Raw genomic sequence first — 23,368 nt, 5'->3', positions numbered from 1 at the left:
GCTGCGGAGATTCATGTTTTATTCAGAAAGCAATCATCAAACCTGCCGCCATCTGACCAGAATCGCCGCTTCAGGCCGTGGCTTGTGTTTCTCATGAGTAATGCATGACAGCCAATCCACACCCAGCTCTACTGACACCAGCCTTTCTGGCTCAAACCGTACGCCGACATGTTTGTCACCTCTTATTCTCTGCGATATTTAAACAACCGGAGGAGATGCAAGCAGTCTAATGTGTTTCATGGCCACAGATGCCCGATATTATGATTTATTAAACCTGATGAAAACCTAAATGTAAACTGTACATGTTAATGTAAGTGTCTAAAGTATATGGAGATGGTAACATAAGCTGCTATACACTGGCTATAGCTCCACATACACACACACACATACACACACGTGTTCCTATACAGTGTCTGCGGGGTCTTAAAAAGTATTAAAAATGGATAAATCAATTAAAAGAAATTTAGGGCCCTTTAAGGTATTAAAAAGTCTTAAATGCCATTTTACAAGGTATTAAATTTTGTATCAGTGTGCTAAAGTTTGCCTGAATTTAATCTTTGAATATTGGAATGTTGTGAAGTTTATGAAATCAAATAATTCAAACTAGATTTGACATCACGCTGCTTTTTTACTGTGGTAACCAGGGAACCACTGTTATTCCTGCTGTTTAATAGTCGCCACCTGCTGGACTAATAATTTTTATTCAGTATATATTAATATACTAATAATAATAAATAATAATACTAGTTCCTAGGCCAGCCGAGAGACATAGTCTCTCCAGCGTGTCCTGGGTCTTCCCCAAGCCCTCCTCCCGGTGAGACATGCCTGGAACACCTCCCTAGGTAGGCTTCCAGGAGGCATCCGAAACAGATGCCAGAGTCTCCTCAGCTGACTTCTCTCGATGTGGAGGAGCAGCGGCTCTACTCCGAGCCCCTCCAGGGTGTCAGAGCTCATCATCGTATCCATAAGAGTGCGCCCTGCCACCCTTCAAAGGAAACTCATTTCGGCCGCTTGTATCCGAGATCTTGTCCTTTCAGTCAAGACCCAAAGCTCACGACCATAGGTGAGAGTAGGAACGTAGATTGACCGGAAATTCGAGAGCTTTGCCTTTCGCCTCAGCTCTTAGTAAATACATTGCAAGTTAAAATGTCGGCAATGTTACTGGTTGAAACCTGAAGTGGTGATAAGCCCATAAAATGTATACAAAGAGTCTTAAAAAAGGTCTTAAAAGGTATTGAATATGATATAATGATATAATTAAGACTGGACTTTACCTCATTTCTGGTCAGAAGCAAAGGGATTTCCACTATAGGTCTCAAAGCCACATGCAGCCGCTCCATCAGAATGGCTGGAGAAGACCGGAGTGATGGATTGTTTATATTTTTAATAAATAAATGAATTCATAAATTGAAATGTCACATTTCTTAAGTCCCACCTGCTGAGTAGACCAGAGACACAGGAAGGTGAATCAGTGGCCGACCGTAACCCAGTCTTTCAAACTGGAGATGGAAAAACGTTAGAATATTTCCAAAGGGTTAAATAGACATGCTTGGGTTTATGTGCTACTTACCAGTGGTGTTAGCCATTCAAAGACATTAACCGACTCCCCATCATTGATGAAGTACGCCTGGCCACTCTGAAAGCAAATTGACGACAGTTAAGTTAACATTATTAGACCTTTTTTCTTTTTCAAATATTTCCCAAATGATGTTTAAGAGAGCAAGGAATTGTTCACACCTCACAGTATTTCCTATAATATTTTTCTTCTAGAGAAAATTTTTATTTATTTAAAAAAAACATTTTAAGGTGAAAATTATTAGCCCCCTTAAGCGATATTTATTTTAATTGTCTACAGAACAAACCACTGTTATACAATGATTTGCCTATTTACCCTAACTTACCTAATTAATCTGGTTAAAAGTGCAGTATGTAAGTCTGACACCCAGTGGTTGAACTTGGTATTGCACAACTGGTTCAAAACACATGCAAGTGCAGGTTGCCAGATTGAAGACACCAACAGGAGCGAGCCTGACTATCGAGCCTAAAGGCTGATTTAGGTTGTGTTCTAAATAAGAGCAGTAGCATGTGATAGAAGAATTAGTTTCCATATTAAAATGAGTTTTTGTCCTAACCAACACCTGAAATTCATATTTAAGAAATGGCTTCTATTTCTTGCAGCTGACCAACAGGATGAACTGTAAACACCTCAGGTACACCCCATGTGCTTTATTCAGTGTTAAATGCTAATAATGTGAGTTTGAATGCTATTTAACAATACAAGCAGCAGATAGTTCACCTCAGATCTGGAAAATAACATAAACTGTTTGAAATTGAACTTTAGAACTTTAAACCAACACATATCAGTGATTCAGCATGTACATTTAATAATGTTTAAGAGGTTTAATATGTATTAATTAGATTATAAATCTTACCGTTTCATTGGAGTGCAGTGAGTGCACTATTCTGTGCTTCTGAATGGCTGTGTTTAAATTTCTGTCATGCTTAGTCTGATACAAACAGCAAAATTGCTTATCACTGCAAATTTTGTCATGTAGTGTGTTGTTAGAACATGGGGTTACAATCTAACCTGCTCATCTAATGTTTACGATTGTAATATTTATAATATTTGCTATTTAATAGCCACCTCATGTGGAATTAAATCTGCATTCATTTCGGGGCTGTTACTGTCCACTGGAGGTCGCATTTCGGTAACAGACGCACACTTGAGAGCCTTACTGAGTGAATTAAATACATGGATTTCCAGCAAGGCAACCAGGGGTGCTGAAATCAGGGCTTGATTTATGCCGGAACACGCCAGATCCAAATCCGGCACCTCTGAAATCTGATCCAGCACTTCATTTTACGGATCCCCTTCCTCAACCGCCCTCCTCAGCCGACTGCTGTTCACTTTCACTTTCTTCTGCGACTACCCAAACCTCTTCACTTTCATTTGCGACATCCCTCCGCCATCTTACCAACCCCTCCTCTCTTCACTTTTGTCTGCCCCAAACCCCCAACCCCTCCTTCCACTTTCATGCGCGGTACCTCTACATCCTTGGGTTACATGCCGGATCCGTTATTCTGTTCCAGGACCACGCAATTCATAAACTAAACACTGGCTGAAATATAATTGGCTACACTGGCAATGGGTTGGTTAAAAAAACCAAAACAAAGACAGACATTCTGGCACATAACACACATTTTCAAAGCAGAATATTTGACTGCAGCATCGTTTTTCAGATAAACAAGTTTGTTCACTTGGCATGTTTCTTAACTATCTGCAAGCATATTGTGAAGTTTCACAAAATATTTTCGAGAGGAGCACGTGATATGATTGTGCACTGCTGGCCACTCATCCGTAATCAGTAATAATCCAATCAGAATGATCCTAGCTTAATATAAATGGATCACTTTCTCCTTATTGCTCCTTATCTTCTTTTTGGAAGAATCCCCCCTTCCACCCCATCTCCTCCTTTTTCTCCCCTTCTAAAGGGGGAGCGATCGAGACCTACCTGATCTTGGATCCCCTGATATGCTTCTACACCGGGCTGGAGTCCTGGGCTCAAATATCTCCGAGCTCAGGGTTCTCTCCCAGGACAGCATTTATGCCATTTATACCAAACCTGCTATTAATGCCAAGCATATATATCTAAGTGGGAACTCTTGAAAGGGTATTTTTATGCTTTAGAAGAGTCAAAAACTTACACACAGCTCCTTTAAGCCTTTAAATGTCACTTTAAGCTAAATACTAGTATGTTGAAAAATATCTAGTCAAATGTAATTTACTGTCATCATCAAAATCAGTTATTAGAAATTAGTTTTCAAAACTATTATGTTTAGAAATATGTTGAAAAAATCTCTCCTTTAAAGAGAAATTGTGAAAAAAATATATACAGGGGTGCTGATAATTCTGACTTCAGAAAATTATTATTGTACAATAATACATCTTCAAATCTGCTGATTCAAACAAAATACAAATTTCTATCAAAATACATATAAAAAAAATTAACACATACCGCCACAAAGGCTTTCTCCGCAGTAAGTGCTTGTGCTGCTAAAACATGCGCCGTCACCAGATTATCCACATGCACCCAGTTCATCTTGGCATTGGGGTCCCCAAAACAAAAGCTGAAGAACCGTCTTTCCACGTTTACCTGAGAAGAGAAAAGAAAAGAAAAATATTTGTCTCCAGATTCACCTCATAGAGCTAATAACAACCTTTAGAGCCATACAAGAAATCAAAACTAACTATGATTTTGTTAGCTCATATTGCTAGCTTTGTGGTGAAAATAATAACTGTTTGCCCTTGTAATCTACAGGGTGGGCCATTTATATGGATACACCTTGTATGGGATGGTTGGTGATATTAACTTCCTGTGTGTGGCACATTAGTATATGTGAGGGGGCAAACTTGTAAAGATGGATGGTGGCCATTTTGAAGTCAGCCATCTTGGATCCAACTTCTGTTTTTTTCAATAGGAAGAGGGGCATTTGACACATCAAACTTACCGGGAATTTCACAAGAAAAATTACGATGTGCTTGGTTTTAACTTTATTCTTTCATGAGTTATTTACAATTCAATGCAACCCCCTTCCTCCACTCTTCACACACTGATAGCAAAACAGCAAGACAATTGCCAGCACAGGCTTCCATTATCCGTAGTTTCAGGTGCTGCACATCTTGTATCTTGTACAAGATACAAGGTGTCTGTTAGCTTCTGATAACTCTCCACAAACCCTTTTACCCATCTTTCTGAACGAAATGCCCAATATGTGTCTGTATATTAGAGATATATTAGACAGTCGTGTGTCTGTATTTTGTCAGGCACAGTAGGAGCTCAGGTTGTAACAGGAGACTTTCACAGACTCTATTAATATTGTACAGCTCTGGGCACATTGGCACCGCTGAAGCTGCAGAGTACAACTGTCTGCAATCTGTATGTGTGTGTATAAGTTTATGTGGTTTACAGGGACATGAAGTTGGATAATGACTTAATTGTACTCTATTAAGGTGTTTTACAGGGACACGCCTCATGTTACTGTAATTCAAAAGGCTTAAAAATATACTTACTGGGGTTTTAAAATGGAAAATTTGGCAAGAGTTCATGAGGGTTGAGATTAGGAGTAGAGTTAGGGTAAGGCCATATAATAAGCCTGTTTTTAACAAGCGGCAACCTCCGGCTCTCCCTCAGGAAGCCAATACGGAAGTAACTAAAACTGCAATTCATCCGAAATTCCGCTAGTCCTGGTCGCTCCTGGCTCCAAAACAGAGCAAATTTCAATTGAGCCCACTGTTAGAATGGCCAACTTTACAGCAGAAAAAAAGGTGTTTACAGCCTGGTACAAAAAAAGATTTTGGTTAATACAGCTAATATTACCCTTCATGACAACTGTGAGGGGGGTGAATTGTTTTATAACTCATCCGTTTCCTTTATATTAAGTTATATTAAGTTTGCATAATTAAGGGCGTGGCCACTTGAGTGACAGCTTGGTCTCATTGGTCGCCGTCACGTCACCTCAGCTGAATCCTGCAGATTAGCCACTGAACTCGGCATATTTATCGTATTTCTGTGTTGTTTTACATGGCTTTACACAGTCAACTGCCTTTTGGACTTGTTTCCTACAATTATTAGATGGCATGGCATGCTGAGTGCACTTAATTGTGCTCACAAACCATTCACGTGGCCTCCGTTTCCCATGTGAGTAAATTTATATAAGTTACTTATATACCATCTCTGTACATGTATTTGTTTTATTTAAGGTCATTTATTGTTTATATTTATAATTAGAGCTGTAATGCACTTCAGAATCTGATGAATTGATTAGCTGTAGGCTCTAGAACAGTCATCTGAAGCGTTGTCATACAGGGTTATGCAGGATTTCATCAATAGTCTTACAGTAACTAACACAGACTATATCTGAAGTGTTTGGAAGTAATTCGCGTTTTCCTCTTGTTAAAAAACGTCATAACAGAACAATGTTCAGTGGCTCAATGTATTACAGCAGTGTTTTTAAAAGTCTAAACACTTTATTGATATAGTATACAACCAAGCACAAGTGGTCAGAATACAAACGGGTCACAGGTGATAAAGTATTAAGCATTTCTCCCAAAGTAAAGTGTGTCTGAACCAGGTCCAAGCAAACTGTCAGCAGGCGTCTGTAGCTCCGCTCACTCTCCGCCTCTTTGCCCTTGTTTGGTATCCCGCCGTGGGTGTGATGACGAGCGAACAAAATGGCGACGGTTGGCCACGCCTACTTGTGGCTACTTTTGCGCTCTTTAGAAACCTATGGGTGACGTCACGGATACTACGTCCATTTATTTTACAGTCTATGGTTTTTAACAGTATAAAATACATTATGCTTATTGAGTGTCCCTGTATATCAGGGGTGGCCAACCCTGTTCCTGGAGAGCCACCTTCCTACAGATTTCAGTTGCAACCCATATCAAACACACCTGCCTGTAATTATCACAACCCAAGCTCATTCCGCAAACTTAGCCCAGCAGACGTTTCTGGAGACCGCGATTTACGTGGCCGGAGGTACGTATGGCCACGTTTAGTTTTCGGTGTGATGCCGCTCCGCTCCTCCTCTTCGCACTCGCCGGCTGACGGCTCACCTCCGAGGGCTTTCCCACTGCTACCAGTTTATCCGCTTAGCTCGCAGCGTTACGTCGGCGGAGCGGAGGCCCAGAGGAGGAGGAGCCGGCCATGGGGACGACCGGGATCGAGTCTGGGGAAGAGCGGTCCCAGAAATCAGGTAAGTAAAAAAAAGGTGAAACAGAATCCAAAAAAAAAGGGCAAGAATGCGGCGAGATCCGAAAACACGGTCAATATCAAAGACGAGGGCTTTTGCTTTTTTTTTTTCTGGACGGCTTTTGCAAACCGTCGCTTGGGTTTAGAGAAGGAGGAGGGTGGCAGAGTCGGCCAATTTGATGGCCGCCCGGACGATTGTTCAGCCAGTCAGTCGGACGTACGGTTGCTCCACAGTGGCCTTCGGCGGCTTTTCATGCGAGAACAGCGCGGGCGCGAACGGCGCGCGCTCCCGAGAGGCGTCTCTCACGGATCCGCGAAAACAAAAACTGCTCAAATACGTACCTCCCGGGACGTATTTCACGGTCTGCAGAAACGTCCGCGGGGCTACGTTTCCACAATAAGCCTGGGTTGAATTATCACGTGGTGTTCTTCAGGTCCTAATTAATTGGTCCAAGTGTGTTTGATATGGGCAGCAACTGAAATCTGCAGGAAGGTGGCTCTCCAGGAACAGGGTTGGCCAACCCTGCTCTAAATCATGATGTGATAGGAAATACCTGCATGATATTGGAAAAACCTGACATTGCAATATTTTTTCAGTGATATACCCTACCTGAGAAAAAAATTGTCATAGATCCCAGTTGTAAGAGCAACAATTAATAACTTGACTTCTAGATGATCATTTGGAAAAGTGGCAGAAGGAACCAGTCAATCAGAAATCAGTCGTTTTGGTGAAGGACAAACCATGGTTTGGGGTTACATTTAGTATGGGGGCATTGAGAGATCTGCAGAGTGGATGGCAACATCAACATCCTGAGGAGTCAAGATTTTTTTGCTGCCCAGTACATTACAAACCACAGGAGAGGGCAAATTCTCCAGCAGTATAGCGCTCCTGCTCATACTTCAGCCTCCACATCAAAGCTCCTGAAAGAAGGTCAAGCTGCTCCAGGATTGAGCAGCCCAGTCACCAGGCATGAACTTTATTGAGCATGTCTGGGGTAAGATGGAGGAGGCATTGAAAATGAATCTAAAGAATCTTGATGAACTCTGGGAGTCCTGCAAGAAGGCTTTCTTTGTCATTCCAGATGACTTTATTGATAAGTGATTTGAGTCATTGCACAGATGTATGGATGCAGTCCTCCAAGCTCATGATGGATTCAGACACAACATTCATTCTTTCTCCACTGCAGCAGGACTTTATATTCTAAACTGGACATTATTTATGTTCAGTGACAAGTCTTTTGTCTAAGCAAAGTCAGACTTTACTGCCCTAATAAAATAATTCAAAATTAAGGTGGGATCATATTTTATTTTGGTAAATAAGCGTAATCTAGAGGCCTTTGCCTTTCATATAAACCGCTTCTGATACCAAATGAACAACTAGCAGTCAAGTTATTCGTTGTTCCTAAATCCTGTATAGAGGACATGACTTTTGTCAGGTAGTGTATATATTGAGAAATGAGTAAGATTTCACGAGGTGGCTTGAATAGCTCTAATTGGAAAGAAATCATTCATTTAAATTGATGAAGGTGATTCTTTAAGGGTGTGAATCATGTCTAAAAATAATAAACTAATTGCAAGCAAGAGTAATTACAGTGGAGCAATAAAAAAAGTAAACAGTGCTTTATGGTTTGCCAGAGTGTCAAACAGTATTCTGGAACAGAAACTGAATAATGCAGTGTAAAATAACACTGTATAGTCTTCAGTGTATTAATAATTCCGTAAAATTATTCTTTGATAAAGTTAATAAAAGTGAAAGTACTTTTTTTTAAGCTCGATCGCGATAAACTCTCTTGAGTCACTTGTTAATTATAAAGTTTCACTTTGTTATGGTTATACTTTGCAATGACTCACGTATTCTCAACTGTGCTGTTCAACTATAATCCCTTAACATTGCAGATCCTGCGATGTGACTATTGCAGACACACACATTGCGATAGCGATGCTGAAATGATATATTCTGCAGCCTTAGATGGTAGGAAATGGATAGAAAGAGAATAACTGTTGTGATCGCCAGCTGTGTTTTCTCCACTGGAGATAACTTCCGCTATTTCAACGAACTACAACTCCTAGAACTCTTTGCTCCCATCAACCCCTGCAACAGCTGACAATAATCCAGACACTCACACAGACACAGCTGTAGCTCATAATGGACAGATTAGTAGAACTAATCACATTCACATTCCCTTTGCTGAGTCTTGTGTCTCTCACAAATAAAACACCGGTTTTCCAGCCTGATCTCACGAGAAACGTAAGTATTTTACGTTTTGTCAGTTTAAGGGCTAATTCGTACGAATTCGTTAAAGTTCAGTCGTATGATAATATACGATTTTAAAAGAGAAGTGTGGCACCTAATCCCAACCATCATTGGGTGATGAGCAAATCGTACTAAATTGTACGAATTAGATCGTACGAATTCATACGAATTAGCCACTATAGCAAAAAGTTACGAATTGCATTGGGTTTTCTCCTGTTTGTTTTTGCTGTGTTTTTGATTCTAGACTTTATTTGGGGCCTAGCCTGTCTTTTCATCTGCATTGTGACTACATTTATTGGATTACCCCTATTCTCCTGTTTGTGACCTTTGCCTTTATGATCTGTTCTTTAATAAACTGCATGTGGATCAGCAAGTTCGTTCTCAGGGTCTTCTTCAAAACAATAATAAAACTCACCATCACTCGGTGTAAATGCCTTCTCTCTTCAGGACCGTAGATACCAGAGGGGCGCAGGACACATGTGTGTAGAAGACCACCACCTATCACAAAAAAAAAAAAAACTTTGAATTACATCCGTAAGCATCACTCCACTTTTTGATTTCACATTTAGAATTGATATCTGACCTAGTTATAGCAAAGACTATAGAATACACAAGACTGTTACTCATATAGTTTTGAATGAGGGAAAGTGTAATGGTCAATTTGGTGAAGCCCTAAAGCCCTGTCTACTAGTACAAGAGCCAATGATCGATTTCTATACGCTTATTTCCAACCCAAGCTCATTTTGAAAGCGTAGTCCCGCGGACGTTTCTGGAGACAGCGGAATACGTCCCGGGAGGTATGTACGGCTGCATTTATTTTTTGCAAGCGAACGCTGCGGGGCGGTGTGATGCTGTTCCCTTTCGTGCTTGCCGGCCGGCCGACCGCTTACCTCCTTGTGGAGGGCTTCCCAGCTGCAACCCGTTTGTCCACTCAGCTCACTGTGTACGTCGGCAGGCTCGAGATGCAGAGAGGAGTTGACCATGGCGACCGGTTTCGAGTCTGCTTTTTTTTTTGGACGGCTTTTGTAAACTGTTGCTCGGGTTTAGGGAAGCGAGCGGGCGGGCGGGTCAATCTGTAAAATTGGTTGGGTTCAGGGAAGGAGGAGGGCGGGTCAGCCGATTGGCCGGTCACGCAGTCAATCATCCGGTCAGTCGGGACAGCGGCCTCTGGTGGGTTCACACGAGAACAGCACGGGCGCGAACTGCTCTTGCAAGAGGCGTCTGAGATGCGAAAAAGCACACAACAGCGGCCTCTCGCGGATTCGCAAAAACAAAAACTGCAGCCGTACGTACCCGCCAGGACATATTCCACGGTCTCCAGAAACGTTTCCACAATGAGCCTGGGTTGCTTATTTCACCTGCCCGCCATTTTAAAGAACTAAAGCGAGGCTGCGATGGGAAGAAACCCGCAAGTTTAGGACCATTACTGTAAACATTGATGTGTACTACAAACCTCCAGCTGTTGCCGATATTTTATAATGCAGAAATGGTGTAAACATCACTTTAATATCATTCAGTAAGTTTATTTTAAACAATTAAAAGAAATTTAGCATCAAACAACATCTGTAAGAGTAATATGCTCAAGGCTTCAGTTCATGGCACCAGTTAAACACTGTGGGGACGTAATCCTGCTTCAGCCTATGTAACCTGGTGAGTGATAAAACACTACAGTCCTCTGCAGCACATCCTCATGTTGTCTGTAATAGTGTTGTCCCGGTACTGAGGTTTTAAAAACATCTTTTTCCTGCTAACACTGAAGCGCTGCTGAGTGCGGATGACTCGACTGATCTTCACGGCTGCTTCGCACTCCAGTCTCCGTGTATCTGTGTTTGCACTCAGTTTTCCGCTCTTCATCCAGTGCGAATACAGATACACGGAGACTGGAGCGCCAAGAAGCTGTGAAGATCAGTCGAGTCATCAAGCAGATCGCTCGTCTGTGTTTGTGCTCGGTAAACAGCGGAGGGTGAACTGATGACCTTCTCGACCAATCACAGTCATTTCTGTTGAGCACATGAACACAATGGCAAATCAGCGCTGTTTTAAGAAAGCCATCAACAGGGCCTTAAATGTGAGTGGGAAATTGCCGGTTTTACTTTTAATTCAGTATCGTGACGGGTCTAATATAGTGAAAGAATCAGTTCATTAACTCGAGTTTGATAAATGGCACCTAAAACATGTGTTTGGGAAAGAAAACGTTAGCTAATTAGTGCCATTTCCCTTAACTTGGCTAAAAATGAGTTCTGATATGCCTTTTAATTTTCACCATTCATTCAGAACGGACCTTCGGGTCACTCGGTAGGCGGTGAGATTATAAACTCATCTCAGTTATTTTTAGTAGACAACACTGAGATGAAAGTGAAACGCTTTATAATAAAGTCTCAGACCAATCAAAATACCAAAGTATATCTCCTCAAATTCTTAAAAAAAAAAATTAAGATCTTAAAAACCCACCAACTATTCTTTAATAACTGGTTTGTAAATAATGCAAAACTTAATTTAGTACTGAAAAATGAATCAACAAAGTATAAAAACACAATTTTTAAACACGTTGTACATTACAACAATACAGCATCTGTGGCTGTATTTATAAACTGCTTACTAACGTCTATTAATGTAGGGTTAATGCTTAACAAATGATGAATTAACTACCTGCTAATGCTTAATAAATGATTCATAGTGTGTAGTTATTATAAAGTGCTACCAAAAATATTAAATTAAAATTAAATCAACTGAACTATTTGCTCCTCGAGGTTAAGCCGACCTAATGATTAAGTCTAGGTCTAAATTTAAAACAGTGTCAGCGGGTCTGCTTGGCTAGGGTTGCACACTGTGGCCGTTACCATAGCAGCCGTTACCTCAGTACTTCATCAGCACACACACACACCGACACACACACACACACACACAATATGAGCAGGGTACATGACACCACTTGCGCTTATTGCTATTGCGCGCAATCGACTTCAGAGACGAACAAGTTTTCATTTCCGTACCTTTTGTTGATCTCCTATTGGCAGCGAGCACCATGCGCTCAGCGATAGCTTTAGTCCTGGAGTAATGGTCGATGTGCTTGAAGAGAGACAATAAAAGATCATTCAGAGTCAGATCTCAAATTATAGATGCAGTTTTATATTCATACATATAACATTAGCAGACACTTTCATACAAAGAGACTATTAAATTGAAGGAGATTTGGAGATTTTTGTAGGAACTATAACCAGTAAGAACAAAATGATAAAAGAAAATACACCCACATACACTTATTTATCAGGGATTGCCACAGCAGAATGAACCGCTAACTTTTTTAGCATATGTTATGTATGTTTATTGTATATAAAATATAAATTGTGTAATACAATTCATGACATATTTATAATGGCTTCATGACAATCATGTTTATGACAGATTTATGACAAGTTTTATTGTCTTGGTAATGTCAAGTTGTCATGACAGACAAAAAACAGGTTGTGATGTATTTGTTTATGTCAAGTCGTCATAACAATGTCCTATTTGTATTTAAAATGTATAACTGAGTGACTGACACTTAATAACAGTTGTTATAAGCATACATTTAATATATCATACACATTCACGATGTGTCATGTCATGATTATAAAGGTTTCATAATGGTCTTATGAACACCTCCTTCAAGTAAAGTGTTCCAGCGCTTAGTCAAATCTGTTATAAAAATTCCTCAAATATTTATAATGGCTTCATGACAATCATGTTTATGACAGATTTATGACAAGTTGTGTTGTCTTGGTATGTCAAGTTGTCATGACAAAGACAAAAATAGGTTGTGGTGTATTTGTTCATGTCAAGTCATAACAAACATTGTCATCTCCAAAATGTCATAACTGAGCGAATGACACTTAATGACAGTTTTTTTAGGCAAGCATAAAATATAATTCACATCGAGTCATGTCATTACTTTAAAAGTTTTGTAAAGGTCTTATGAACACCTCCTTCAAGTAAAGTGTTACTTTATTTTGCCCAATGCTTAGTTAAAGGCTGTTATAACTTTATGACATACTTATAATGGCTCATGACAAATCATGTTTATGACAGGTTTATGACAAGTTTTATTGTCTTGGTATGTCAAGTTGTCATGACAAAAACAAAAACAGGTTGTGATATATTTGTTTGTCAAGTCGTCATAAACAATGTCATCTTTGTATTTAAAATGACATAACTGAGCCAATGCCACTTAATAACAGTTGTTATAAGCATACAATAAATATTATTCACATTCATGACATGAGTCATGTCATGATTATAAAGGTTTCATAGTGGTCTTATGAACACCTCCTTCAAGTAAACTGTTCCAGCGCTTAGTGAAAGTCTGTTATAAATTCATGACATACTTATAATGGCTTCATAAAAATCATGTTTATGACACATTTATGATTAGTTTTATTGTCTTGGTATGTCAAGTTGTCATGACAAAGATGAAAGCTAGTTGTGATGTATTTGTTTATGTCAAGTCGTCATAACAAAAAATGTCATCATGTCATAACTGAGCATATGACACTTAATGACAGTTGTTAAAAGCAAGCATAAAAAGTAATTCACATCAAGTCATGTCATAATTTTAAAAGTTTCATGAACTCTTATGAACACCTCCCCCAAGTAAAGTGTTACTTTATTTTCCCCTGCGCTTACTGAAAGGCTGTTATAAATTCATGACATACTTATAATGGCTCATGACAAATCATGTTTATGACAGGTTTATGACAAGTTTCATTGTTTCTGTAATGTCAAGTTGTCATGACAAAGACATTTCAAGTTGTGATGTATTTGTTTATGTCAAGTCGGCATAACAAACAATGTCATCTTTGTATTTAAAATGTCATAACAGAGCCAATGACACTTAATAACAGTTGTTATAAGCATACATTAAATATCATTGACATTCATGACATGAGTCATGTCATGATTATAAAGTTTTCATAATGGTCTTATGAACACCTCCTTCAAGTAAACTGTTCCAGCACTTAGTGAAAGTCTGTTTTAAAATCTACTACACATTATAAGGGCTTCATTACATTCATGTTTATGACAGATTTATGACAAGTTGTAATGTCTTGGTAATGTTAAGTTGTCATGACAAAGACAAAAAACGGGTTGTGATGTATTTGTTTATGTCAAGTTGTCATAACAAACAATGTCATCTGTCCATTTAAAATGTTATAACTGAGCGACTGACACTTAATAACAGTTGTTATAAGCATGCATAAAATATCATTCACATTCACAAATTGTCATATCATGATTATAAAGGTTTCATAATGGTCTTATGAACATCTCCTTCAAGTAAAGTGTTCCACCGCTTAGTGAAAGTCTGATAATTCCTGAAATATTTATAATGCCTTCATGACAATCATGTTTATGACAGATTTATGACAAGTTGTCTTGATATGTCAAGTTGTCATGACAAAGACCAAAACAGGTTGCGATGTATTTGTTCATGTCAAGTTGTCATAACGAACAATGTCATTGTTGCTTTTTAAATGTCAAAACTGCATCAACAACACTTAATAACGATTGTTATAAGCACAGATACAATCTCATTCACATTCATGATCATGTCATGATTAAAAAGGTTTAATGACAGTCTTACGAACACCTCCTTCAAGTAAAGTGCTACCTTTTTTATTTTTTTCCCAGCGCTTAGTGAAAGTCTTCACACATCAGTCAACCTTGGCCAAAAGCGAGCTCTGAGTGAAATCTGAGTGTGTAAGCGGTACCGTTATATGATTCATCAGATGTTATGTATTCATGTATGATGTTTGGCCAGACAAAAGCACATGACTTGTGTAACACTTGGAGCTCCATCAGGCGAGCGAGGTGTCGGATGGACTCATTTGATTCCATTAACCTTCCTCAGCTTCAGTCTACTGTTTTCCAGCACAGCGAAAGCAAGAGTTCAGTCCAACACGACATGCTAATGCCTAGTGAAAGTGCTCGGACTGTAAAAGAGTCCATGACCTCAAGAGAAAAAGTAATAATGCTATCTGCCTTACTGGGCAGCAATTCAGTACAGTAATTCACTGTAAACCAATCCCTGCAAAAATACTGTACTTACATTAACAGCACCATTTATCTTGCTTCTTATGTATTTATAGTATTGTATATTCATTAATTAATTATAACTTATTTATCAGGGGTCCCCACAGTGGAATGAACCGCCAACTATTCCAGCATATGTTTACGCAGTGGATGTCCTTCCACTCATTCAGTACACTACGGTCAATTTAGTTAACCCAATTCACATGTCTTTGGACGGTGGGGGAAACCGGAGCACCCTGAGGACAACCCACGCCAACACGACAAATATTACCAGCAGGCACAAGATGACAACAGATTGACTATGTACCTCAAAGTCATGGGACATTGCATTTTGGGTGGAAATGAAAATCGGGTTAACATCAGAACCCATCATCAGGCCAATGTCAAGGTCCAATGTTGGACAGACGTTGAATTTTGGTCCAAAACAACCTAAAAACAACCAAATATCAATGTCTAACAGCTTGATTTGTGTATGTTAGCACTATGACGTCTATCGGATTTTGGTTGTATAAATGTTAGTATTTGACGTCAATATGATGTTGGTTTAATATGTTGGCTTGACGTTAGATTTTGGTTTGCAACACAACTTTAAAACAACCAAATATCAACATCATTTGACGTCATTGCTGGATGATTTAAAACTACATGCAGATTAAGAAAGAAGGTCAGATATTGGATCTGGAGATTGTCTGAACGCGCTTCTCCATCCTGAATTATCAACATTTGACTTTGGTCCTTCAATATAATTGCATTTTTACAGCTTTTTTTTTTCAACATAAACAAATGAAGCAAAGGTTAAGTCTAGGGCTGCACAATATATTGCTTCAGAATCGATATCCATATCAATAAGCCAGCACAGTTCAGAGCATGTGGTCTGTGGAGCCAATGCAAAATTTCATTCAAACAGTCCCACTTTACATTAAGTGTCGCTTATACCTGTGAATTTACATGGTAAGTAGATGTGTATGTTGTATGTAACTACAGTGTATGTACACACTGTACCATAGTATTTACTTATATATCCACTCAATATAAAGTGTAAAATGGTCACAAATTACAGTGTAATACATAAAACCCAAGTCTTTGTGCAATTATTTAACAACAGTAAACTTCTGTGACTATTAAGCACATGTGAGTTGAAGGTGGTTGTAGATAAACTATGCACAGCTGCGGCCCTCCAGGAATTGGGTTTGAGACCACTGACATAGACAATCCTGTAGTATTTTAAAATGCTAAAATAGTATTAAAGTTACTGTTTACTATTTATAGGTTACTACAGGTCATTTACGGGACACAACAAATGTCGACACCAAACAGCTAGTGATAATGAAAGTAATCTGTTTGCTTATTCAACAAGAATAAGCCGAACTTCCGAAGAGCACGTAAAGAGAGTAAACAAAGCAGCAATCAGCGGCATTATCAGTCACTCACCACAGAGAGATTGACTCATGTTAATATGTCTGATAATCTAATAATCCATACTGTTTGTAAATATTTGAAAAATGTAGCAATATTTCAGCCTTCCTCGTTGTGTTTCTTCTTGACTTGAATTGTTTACATGCTACATCACTTCTGTTTTTGTTATCACATTCTGATTTATTTCTGAAGAACTGATCAGAGGGCTCTCTACATCCGACACCCGAAACTGATTCTATACGTTGAATTGACCGATGAGCTCTGACGTTAACTCAAAGAGAGGGGATGTGTGGAACACACTAAACCAACTATGGTTGCCCACCAACAATGCTGACTGATGGTTTGGTGTAAGGATGCTCAAAATAATCGATCAACCATTAACTGAGAGTGTGCGTTGTTAACCAATTAATGGTAACAAGGGGCCGATCACAGCGAACGTGCATCTTTTGAATGGTTTGCTAACGTTTGCAAGTGTTTTGCACGCTGCTTATGCGCCTCGCGTTTTTGCTGTTGTGGCTGTGTGCTCACAATAGAAAAAAGTCAACTCTGAGTGAAAAAAGCGAGTTACGTCAGTCGCGTCTTTTTCATTCATCAATCAAATGAAAGCAAAGGCAGGACTATCACTGAGGTGACTACAGAGAACTTTTTACTTGTGCTCACAGTTTCAAGTTATCCAGAGCTGCATGACTTCATTCATTCATTCATTCATTTTCTTTTCGGCTTTGTCCCTTGATTAATCTGGGGTCGCCACAGTGGAATGAACCATCAACTTATCCAGCATATGTTTTACGCAACAGATGCCCTTCCAGCCATACATACACACTCATTCACACACACACACACACACTCATACACTACGGTCAATTTTAGCATACCCAATTCACCTGAACCATATGTCTTTGGACTTGTAGGGGAAACTGGAGCACACGGAGGAAAGCCACTCAAACACAGGGAGAACATGCAAACTTCACACAGAAATGCCAACTGACCCAGCCAAGGCTCGAACCAGCAACCTTCTTGCTGTGAGGTGAACGTGCTACCCACTGCGCCACGATATTATTAAATATTACAATTATGATTAGACATTCTAAACACACCAGTGATCGTACGCTTCAGTGAACAGTCGGTGCTGATCACATCTGTGTTATTGTACATATCAAAGGGTTAAAAGTGTGCTCCTTTATTTATTTATTTTATTATTTAACGATTCTCCGCATACCATTAGACCAGGGGTATCCAAACTCAGTCCTGGAGGGCCGGTGTCCTGGAGAGTTTATCTGCCAAGTAGTTTCTAGTATATCTAGTAAGAGCTTGATTAGCTGCTTCAGGTGTGTTTGATTAGGGTTGGAGCTAAACTCTCTAGAACACCAGCCCTCCAGGAGCGAGCTTGGACATCCCTGTACTAGACAGAGGTCCGCGTACTACAGTTTGACAACCATTATTCAATTCACCTATATCGCATGTCTTTGGACTATGGGGGAAACCAGAGCACCTTAAGGAAACCCACGTTAACATGGGGAGATTATGCAAACTCCACATGGCATATGTCATGTATATAAAGGAGATTGTATGTATGCTTATGACAACTGTCATTAGGTGGCATTCACCCAGTTATATTATTTGCAAAAAATGCAAAGATTTATTTATTTTATGACAACTTGACATTACCAAGACAGCTTGTCATAAATCCGTCATAAACATGATTGTCATGAGGCCATTATAATTGTGTCATGAATATATGTTTTTTATTTGTCATTAAAATGTTTTAATAAAATTGTCGGTCCCACTTTATATTAAGTGTCCTTAACTACTATGTACTTACATCAAAAAATAAATACAATGTACTTACTGTGTTTAAAATGTATTTGAGAACACTTGTGGTGCTTTTGAGTTGGGATAGGGGTTGGGTTATGGACAGGTTTGGTGGTATGGGTAGGTTTAAGGGTGGGTTAAGGTGTAAGGGATGGTCAACAGTGTATTTACAAATGTAATTACAAAAGTTAATTACAGCTGTAATTACATACATGTATTTAATCAAGCTTAAGTACACAGTAAATACATGTATTTACACAATAAGTACATTGTAACAAACTATTAATTCCTGTGTAAGTACATATTAGTTAAGGCCACTTAATATAAAGTGGGACCAAATTGTCAGTTCTATGTCAAATAAGGTTAGAATATAATTTTAATTAAAACAAATTCAATGTCATTAAATTAAAAAAGACGTTATAAAAATCATGACACAATTATAAAGGCCTCATGGTAGTCATTTTTAGCTTTGTTGCTTCTGTAAAGTTATCATGATAAAAACAGATTGACATAACCGATTGAATGACACTTAACACTGTTATAAGTATGAATAAAATCTGAATTATATTTATGACATGTCATATCATGGTTATAAAGGTGTCATGACAGTCTTTCAGCCATCCCCTTCAAGTAGTGTAACCCAAATACAAGAGCTCTTCACTCACCATGTCTAGCGGCACACAGGGTACTGAGTCTTCATCTCCATCCTCAATGGGCCGTCCGGCAAACGCCACATTCACTGTGCTGGTGTAGATGAGTCTGGAGATGCCCCGCTCCGCACACACTACGCACAACACAACACAACACAACACATGCTGACACTGAGAAAAATAACCCCATTTTACATTAAGCTTCCTATTTCTTCAGTTTGTCACAGTGCATTTTCTACTAATGTTGCTTTACAAATCGGCTCAAAAGCAAATATCAATGAAGTTCTCATAACGTATTAGTCAATTGTGACTATTAACTATTAAACACAACATACAATTACAACTATTAAAGTGCATTCATTATTGCTGTAAATATTTCCAATCAAATTGCTACAACACATTGTAAGGGTCAAACTATTGATTTTTCTTTTAGACCAAAAATCATTATAATATTAAAGGGAACCAATTGTATAATTTTTTTACAAGATGTTAAATAAATATCTGACGACCCTAGAGTGTGTATGGGAAGTTTTAGCTCAAAATGTCCAGAAAATAATGTTTTATAATGCTTTGAATCGATGGTTTGGTACACTTTTATGGCTGTTTCCACTGTCAAAGGGTACCAAAAAGCAAACTGTACCGTACCCCTTCTTGGGTACCCTTTGCAAAGAATACCTAGCATGACAAAAGGGTAACAAAAGGCGGAACTAGACGTGCAGTTGAGCGCTATTGGTTTCCAGAAATACGTCACTTGCTTGTGGACAAGCAGGAGAGTGAAAACAAAGGAACTGCCATTTTTAAATACACAGCCGAGACATTACACCGTAATAATATATGCATATAATAATGAGCTATGGTCGAAATGAGCTCAAACAAACCTAGTCGTCGTCTTGATGAACAGCCACAAAGACAAGAAGAACAAAATCTGCCATGTCATATTGTTGTTTTACGAGTCCGTCTAAAATTGCGAGCGGTTTCACTTTCTCCAGAGAGCTCAGCGAGCGTCTATATTTGATACAACAAACTTCTTGAGCTGATAATAACAATGTGCATGTGATTATTGAAGTGCTTCTGACATCCAATCCTTTCAGAAACAGACAAACGCGAACCTAACCATGAACTATGACATGTTTAATTATTACCATCGCCTTTTGGACTATTAAGAACTTGGAATGAGGGAATTACTTTCTAGCAGAGGTTACATGTGCTAGAGAAGATTACAGACACAGATGAGAGGTTTGCTCTGACTGTGGGCTATATTTCATGTTATTTTTTAACCCAAATAAGTGCTAAATGTCTGCTGTGTGTAGTTCTTCTGTAATTGGTAACATATCGGAAACTGTAAGGGTCTGTATGTGCTCATATTTGCTGCATTTATTGATTTATTTCATAAAACTGCAGACGTTACAGTAGGCTATTTCAAACTGTCATTGATCTGCAGTTATAATTAAATCCTGTTCATAGTAAGATCAGTAATGAACATTTATACTGATGTATTTATGTGTATGATGCTGCGTTCACACCAGACGCGGAACGCGCGTCAAGCGCAAGTGATTTACATGTTAAGTCAATGTAAACGTGCGAATAGACATCCTGCAGCTCGATACGCGCGAATGGCGCGGAGCGAATGAGGCTAATTGCGCGGTGTGAATAGCGAGATTCGCGCGAGGCGAATTGATCGTTTGCGCGTTTGACGCTCGCTTAACGAGCGTTTCGCGCGAATCTCCTGAGTTCGAAAATCTGAACTTCAGTGGACATTCACGCCACATTAACCAATCAGAAGCTTGCTCTTGTGGGGGCGTGATTGTGACATAGAACCTGTTAATGGTGTCCCGGGGCAAATCCTGCAGGCGACACCGACAACAAGTCATCAAACTGGGCTTGGCTCAGTCAGAGGCACCGCTGAAAGTCTCCGTCATCCAGGTTCAGTTTCTGGAGGAGTTTATGAGCTCACAGACCCTAAACGTATTGACGCTGTTTTTCAGTCTCCATAAAGCACATTAACACTGTTATTTTCTTAATAAAATCCATGTTAGCCATTTAGCTATGAAGCTAGAGTCACCGGGCAGACAGAAGCCCTGCCCATCATGCGAATCCGCGTCTGTTTTGAAGTGAATTTAACACGCGATTGAAGCGAATTTGATGTGCGAATGAAGCGGGGGTTGACGCGCGAATGAAGCGAGTAATCTCAAATGTGCACGAATAGCGCAATTTATGTGCGCGTACCGCGTCTGGTGTGAACACAGCATAAAGCCTCTGTTTTGTGAGAAGTGCTTCTCATATGATATATAAACAACCCTTGAGTAAAAATTATGTCGTTTAAAACTTCCTGTCGTACATCACAACCACCAAAAGAGTACCCTTGGTACCCTTTAGGCAGGGCAATTGTAAGCTTGTTAAAGGTGACCCGTATAGTACTGTACCAGTCAGTGGAATCGGGCTAACATAGGTATTTAGAATTTTTTTTTAAACGTCAGATTCCTGATATTCTGTATCTCAACTAATTTTTTCTATTCTAAACAACATTATCAATGGAAAAAATTTTACTTTTATGACTGCTTTTGTGGTCCAGGGTCTTAAGCCTCCTTTCCACTGCACACGACAAACGACAGACCGGAAGTCGATCATTTCCAATGGAGAGCAGTCCGGGAGCTGCGTTGAGTTCCGATCATTTCCGTATGCGGAAAATTCGGATCCGAATTGAGCTGCGGATCCGTTAAAATATTTGAACTCGACTAGACCGTATACGACTGGCTGACCGGATGTGATTTATTCTAGTGTTGTACAAGCAGGTCTGTGCACACGAGATGGGAAATAGGAGTTTATTTGGTTATTTTTTTTAATTATAAAAAGTCTATATTAAAGAAAAAAACTTTTCTGTTCATAAATGTAAGTAAGAAAGTAATAAAAATATATATTTTTTATGTTATCTCCACATTCCCTCCAATATTTTAGCGGTCTATGAGTTTCTAGTATTCATTCCGTTATTAAACCATGTAAACGCACAGAGAATAAAGGCTCTTGCTTTTGCACTCCTCTATTTTGGACACCGTGAGAATCAGCTTCTCCTCCATGGTGCACGGCAACACTAAATACTTTGAGGCTGCCACAAGGGGGCGTATTCCGACAGTCGTGTTCAAATGTCGTGTGCAGTGGAAAGGGGGCTTTAGAAATACTGAATGTGTACTACTAAAAACATTATTAGAATAAAAGCTTGATTAAGTGTGAGACACTTCACTCATTATTTAAATATCAGGTGTAATAATCACAGCATGGATGACAGGAATGGGGTCTGCTCACCATTTATGACATTGTTTGTGCCGCCAACGTTAACTGACTCGATCTGCTTTTTCCTCAGCTGCCAAACAAGAAGAAAAACAACACACAATCAACCTCTTGCTTTACTTCATTATAAAACTGGTTAACTCAACAAACAATCGCAAGCATTTGTGTTTTAAGAAATATTGGAAGAAGTGTTTACGATTCACAGTTTGATGAATTACAGAACACTGGTTGTATGTTGGGGGCAACACGGTGGCTCAGTGGTTAACACTGTTGCCTCACTGCAAAAAGGTCACTGGTTTATGTCCCAACTGAGCCAGTTGGCATTTCTGTGTGGAGTTTGCATGTTTTACCCGTGTTGGCGTGGGTTTCCTCCAGGTGCTTCGGTTTCCCCCACAGTCCAAAATCATGCACTATAGGTGAATTGAATAAGCTAAATCGGCCATAGTGTATGAGTGTGAATGAGTGTGTATGGGTGTTTCCCAGCACTGAGTTGCAGCTGGAAGGGCATCCACTGTGTAAAACATGTGCTGGATAAGTTTTGCTGTGGCAACCCCAGATTAATAAAGGGACTAAGTCAACAAGTGAAATGAAATATATAAGGCATTCGTTTAAATACTACAATGTTACTCGGGGTTATTACAACTTTTATGACTGTATGTTTGGTCATAAGTTATCATTTATGGTTCTTTGCAAAATGAGGCACAAAATAATATAATTAAATTCAATATTCAGTGTTTTTTGTTTATTAATCATTACCCAGATCTTCCATATGAGCTACTGTGAATATATCTACTATGGTATGCAGTTGATGCCAGCACTTTAGTCATTCAAAATATTCATATAAAATATGTCTCTGGTAATTTCCAGTCACTAAAAGCAAAATGAGCACTGCAATAATGCTACATGTGTAAAATCATATGCTATATACAGTTAAAGTCAGAATTATTAGCCCCCTTTGATTTTTTTCTTCTTTCTTAGATATTTCCCAAATGATGTTTAACAGAGCAAGGAAATTGTCACAGTATGTCTGATAATATTTTTTCTTCCGGAGAAAGTCTTATTTGTTTTATTTCAGCTAGAATAAAAGCAGTTTTTAATTTTTTAAAAACCAATTTTGGGACAAAATTATT

The 23,368-nt window shown here is 39.1% G+C and overlaps 1 protein-coding gene across 3 annotated transcripts in view; it reads right to left on the bottom strand.

Annotated features, from left to right (window-relative positions):
- sdr42e2 (short chain dehydrogenase/reductase family 42E, member 2) overlaps positions 1–23,368 on the bottom strand; it is a 42,022-nt gene that overhangs the window by 5,687 nt on the left and 12,967 nt on the right. For all 3 annotated transcript variants that reach the window (XR_012401280.1, XM_021474762.3, XM_003198188.7), the window contains exons 4-11: positions 22,254–22,311; positions 18,969–19,087; positions 12,000–12,075; positions 9,422–9,504; positions 4,017–4,154; positions 1,571–1,636; positions 1,436–1,499; positions 1,275–1,348 (exon numbers count right to left, since the gene is read on the bottom strand). Coding sequence is in view for 2 of the 3 variants with exons in the window: in XM_021474762.3 (XP_021330437.1) it covers positions 1,275–1,348; positions 1,436–1,499; positions 1,571–1,636; positions 4,017–4,154; positions 9,422–9,504; positions 12,000–12,075; positions 18,969–19,087; positions 22,254–22,311 (678 nt within the window). In the remaining variant the exon portion in view is untranslated. The remainder of the gene's footprint in view (positions 1–1,274; positions 1,349–1,435; positions 1,500–1,570; positions 1,637–4,016; positions 4,155–9,421; positions 9,505–11,999; positions 12,076–18,968; positions 19,088–22,253; positions 22,312–23,368) is intronic.

The sequence above is a fragment of the Danio rerio genome, chromosome 3 (genome assembly GCF_049306965.1).
Source record: "Danio rerio strain Tuebingen ecotype United States chromosome 3, GRCz12tu, whole genome shotgun sequence".
Lineage (NCBI taxonomy): Eukaryota > Metazoa > Chordata > Actinopteri > Cypriniformes > Danionidae > Danio > Danio rerio.
This window is presented reverse-complemented; position numbering and strand designations above follow the sequence as displayed.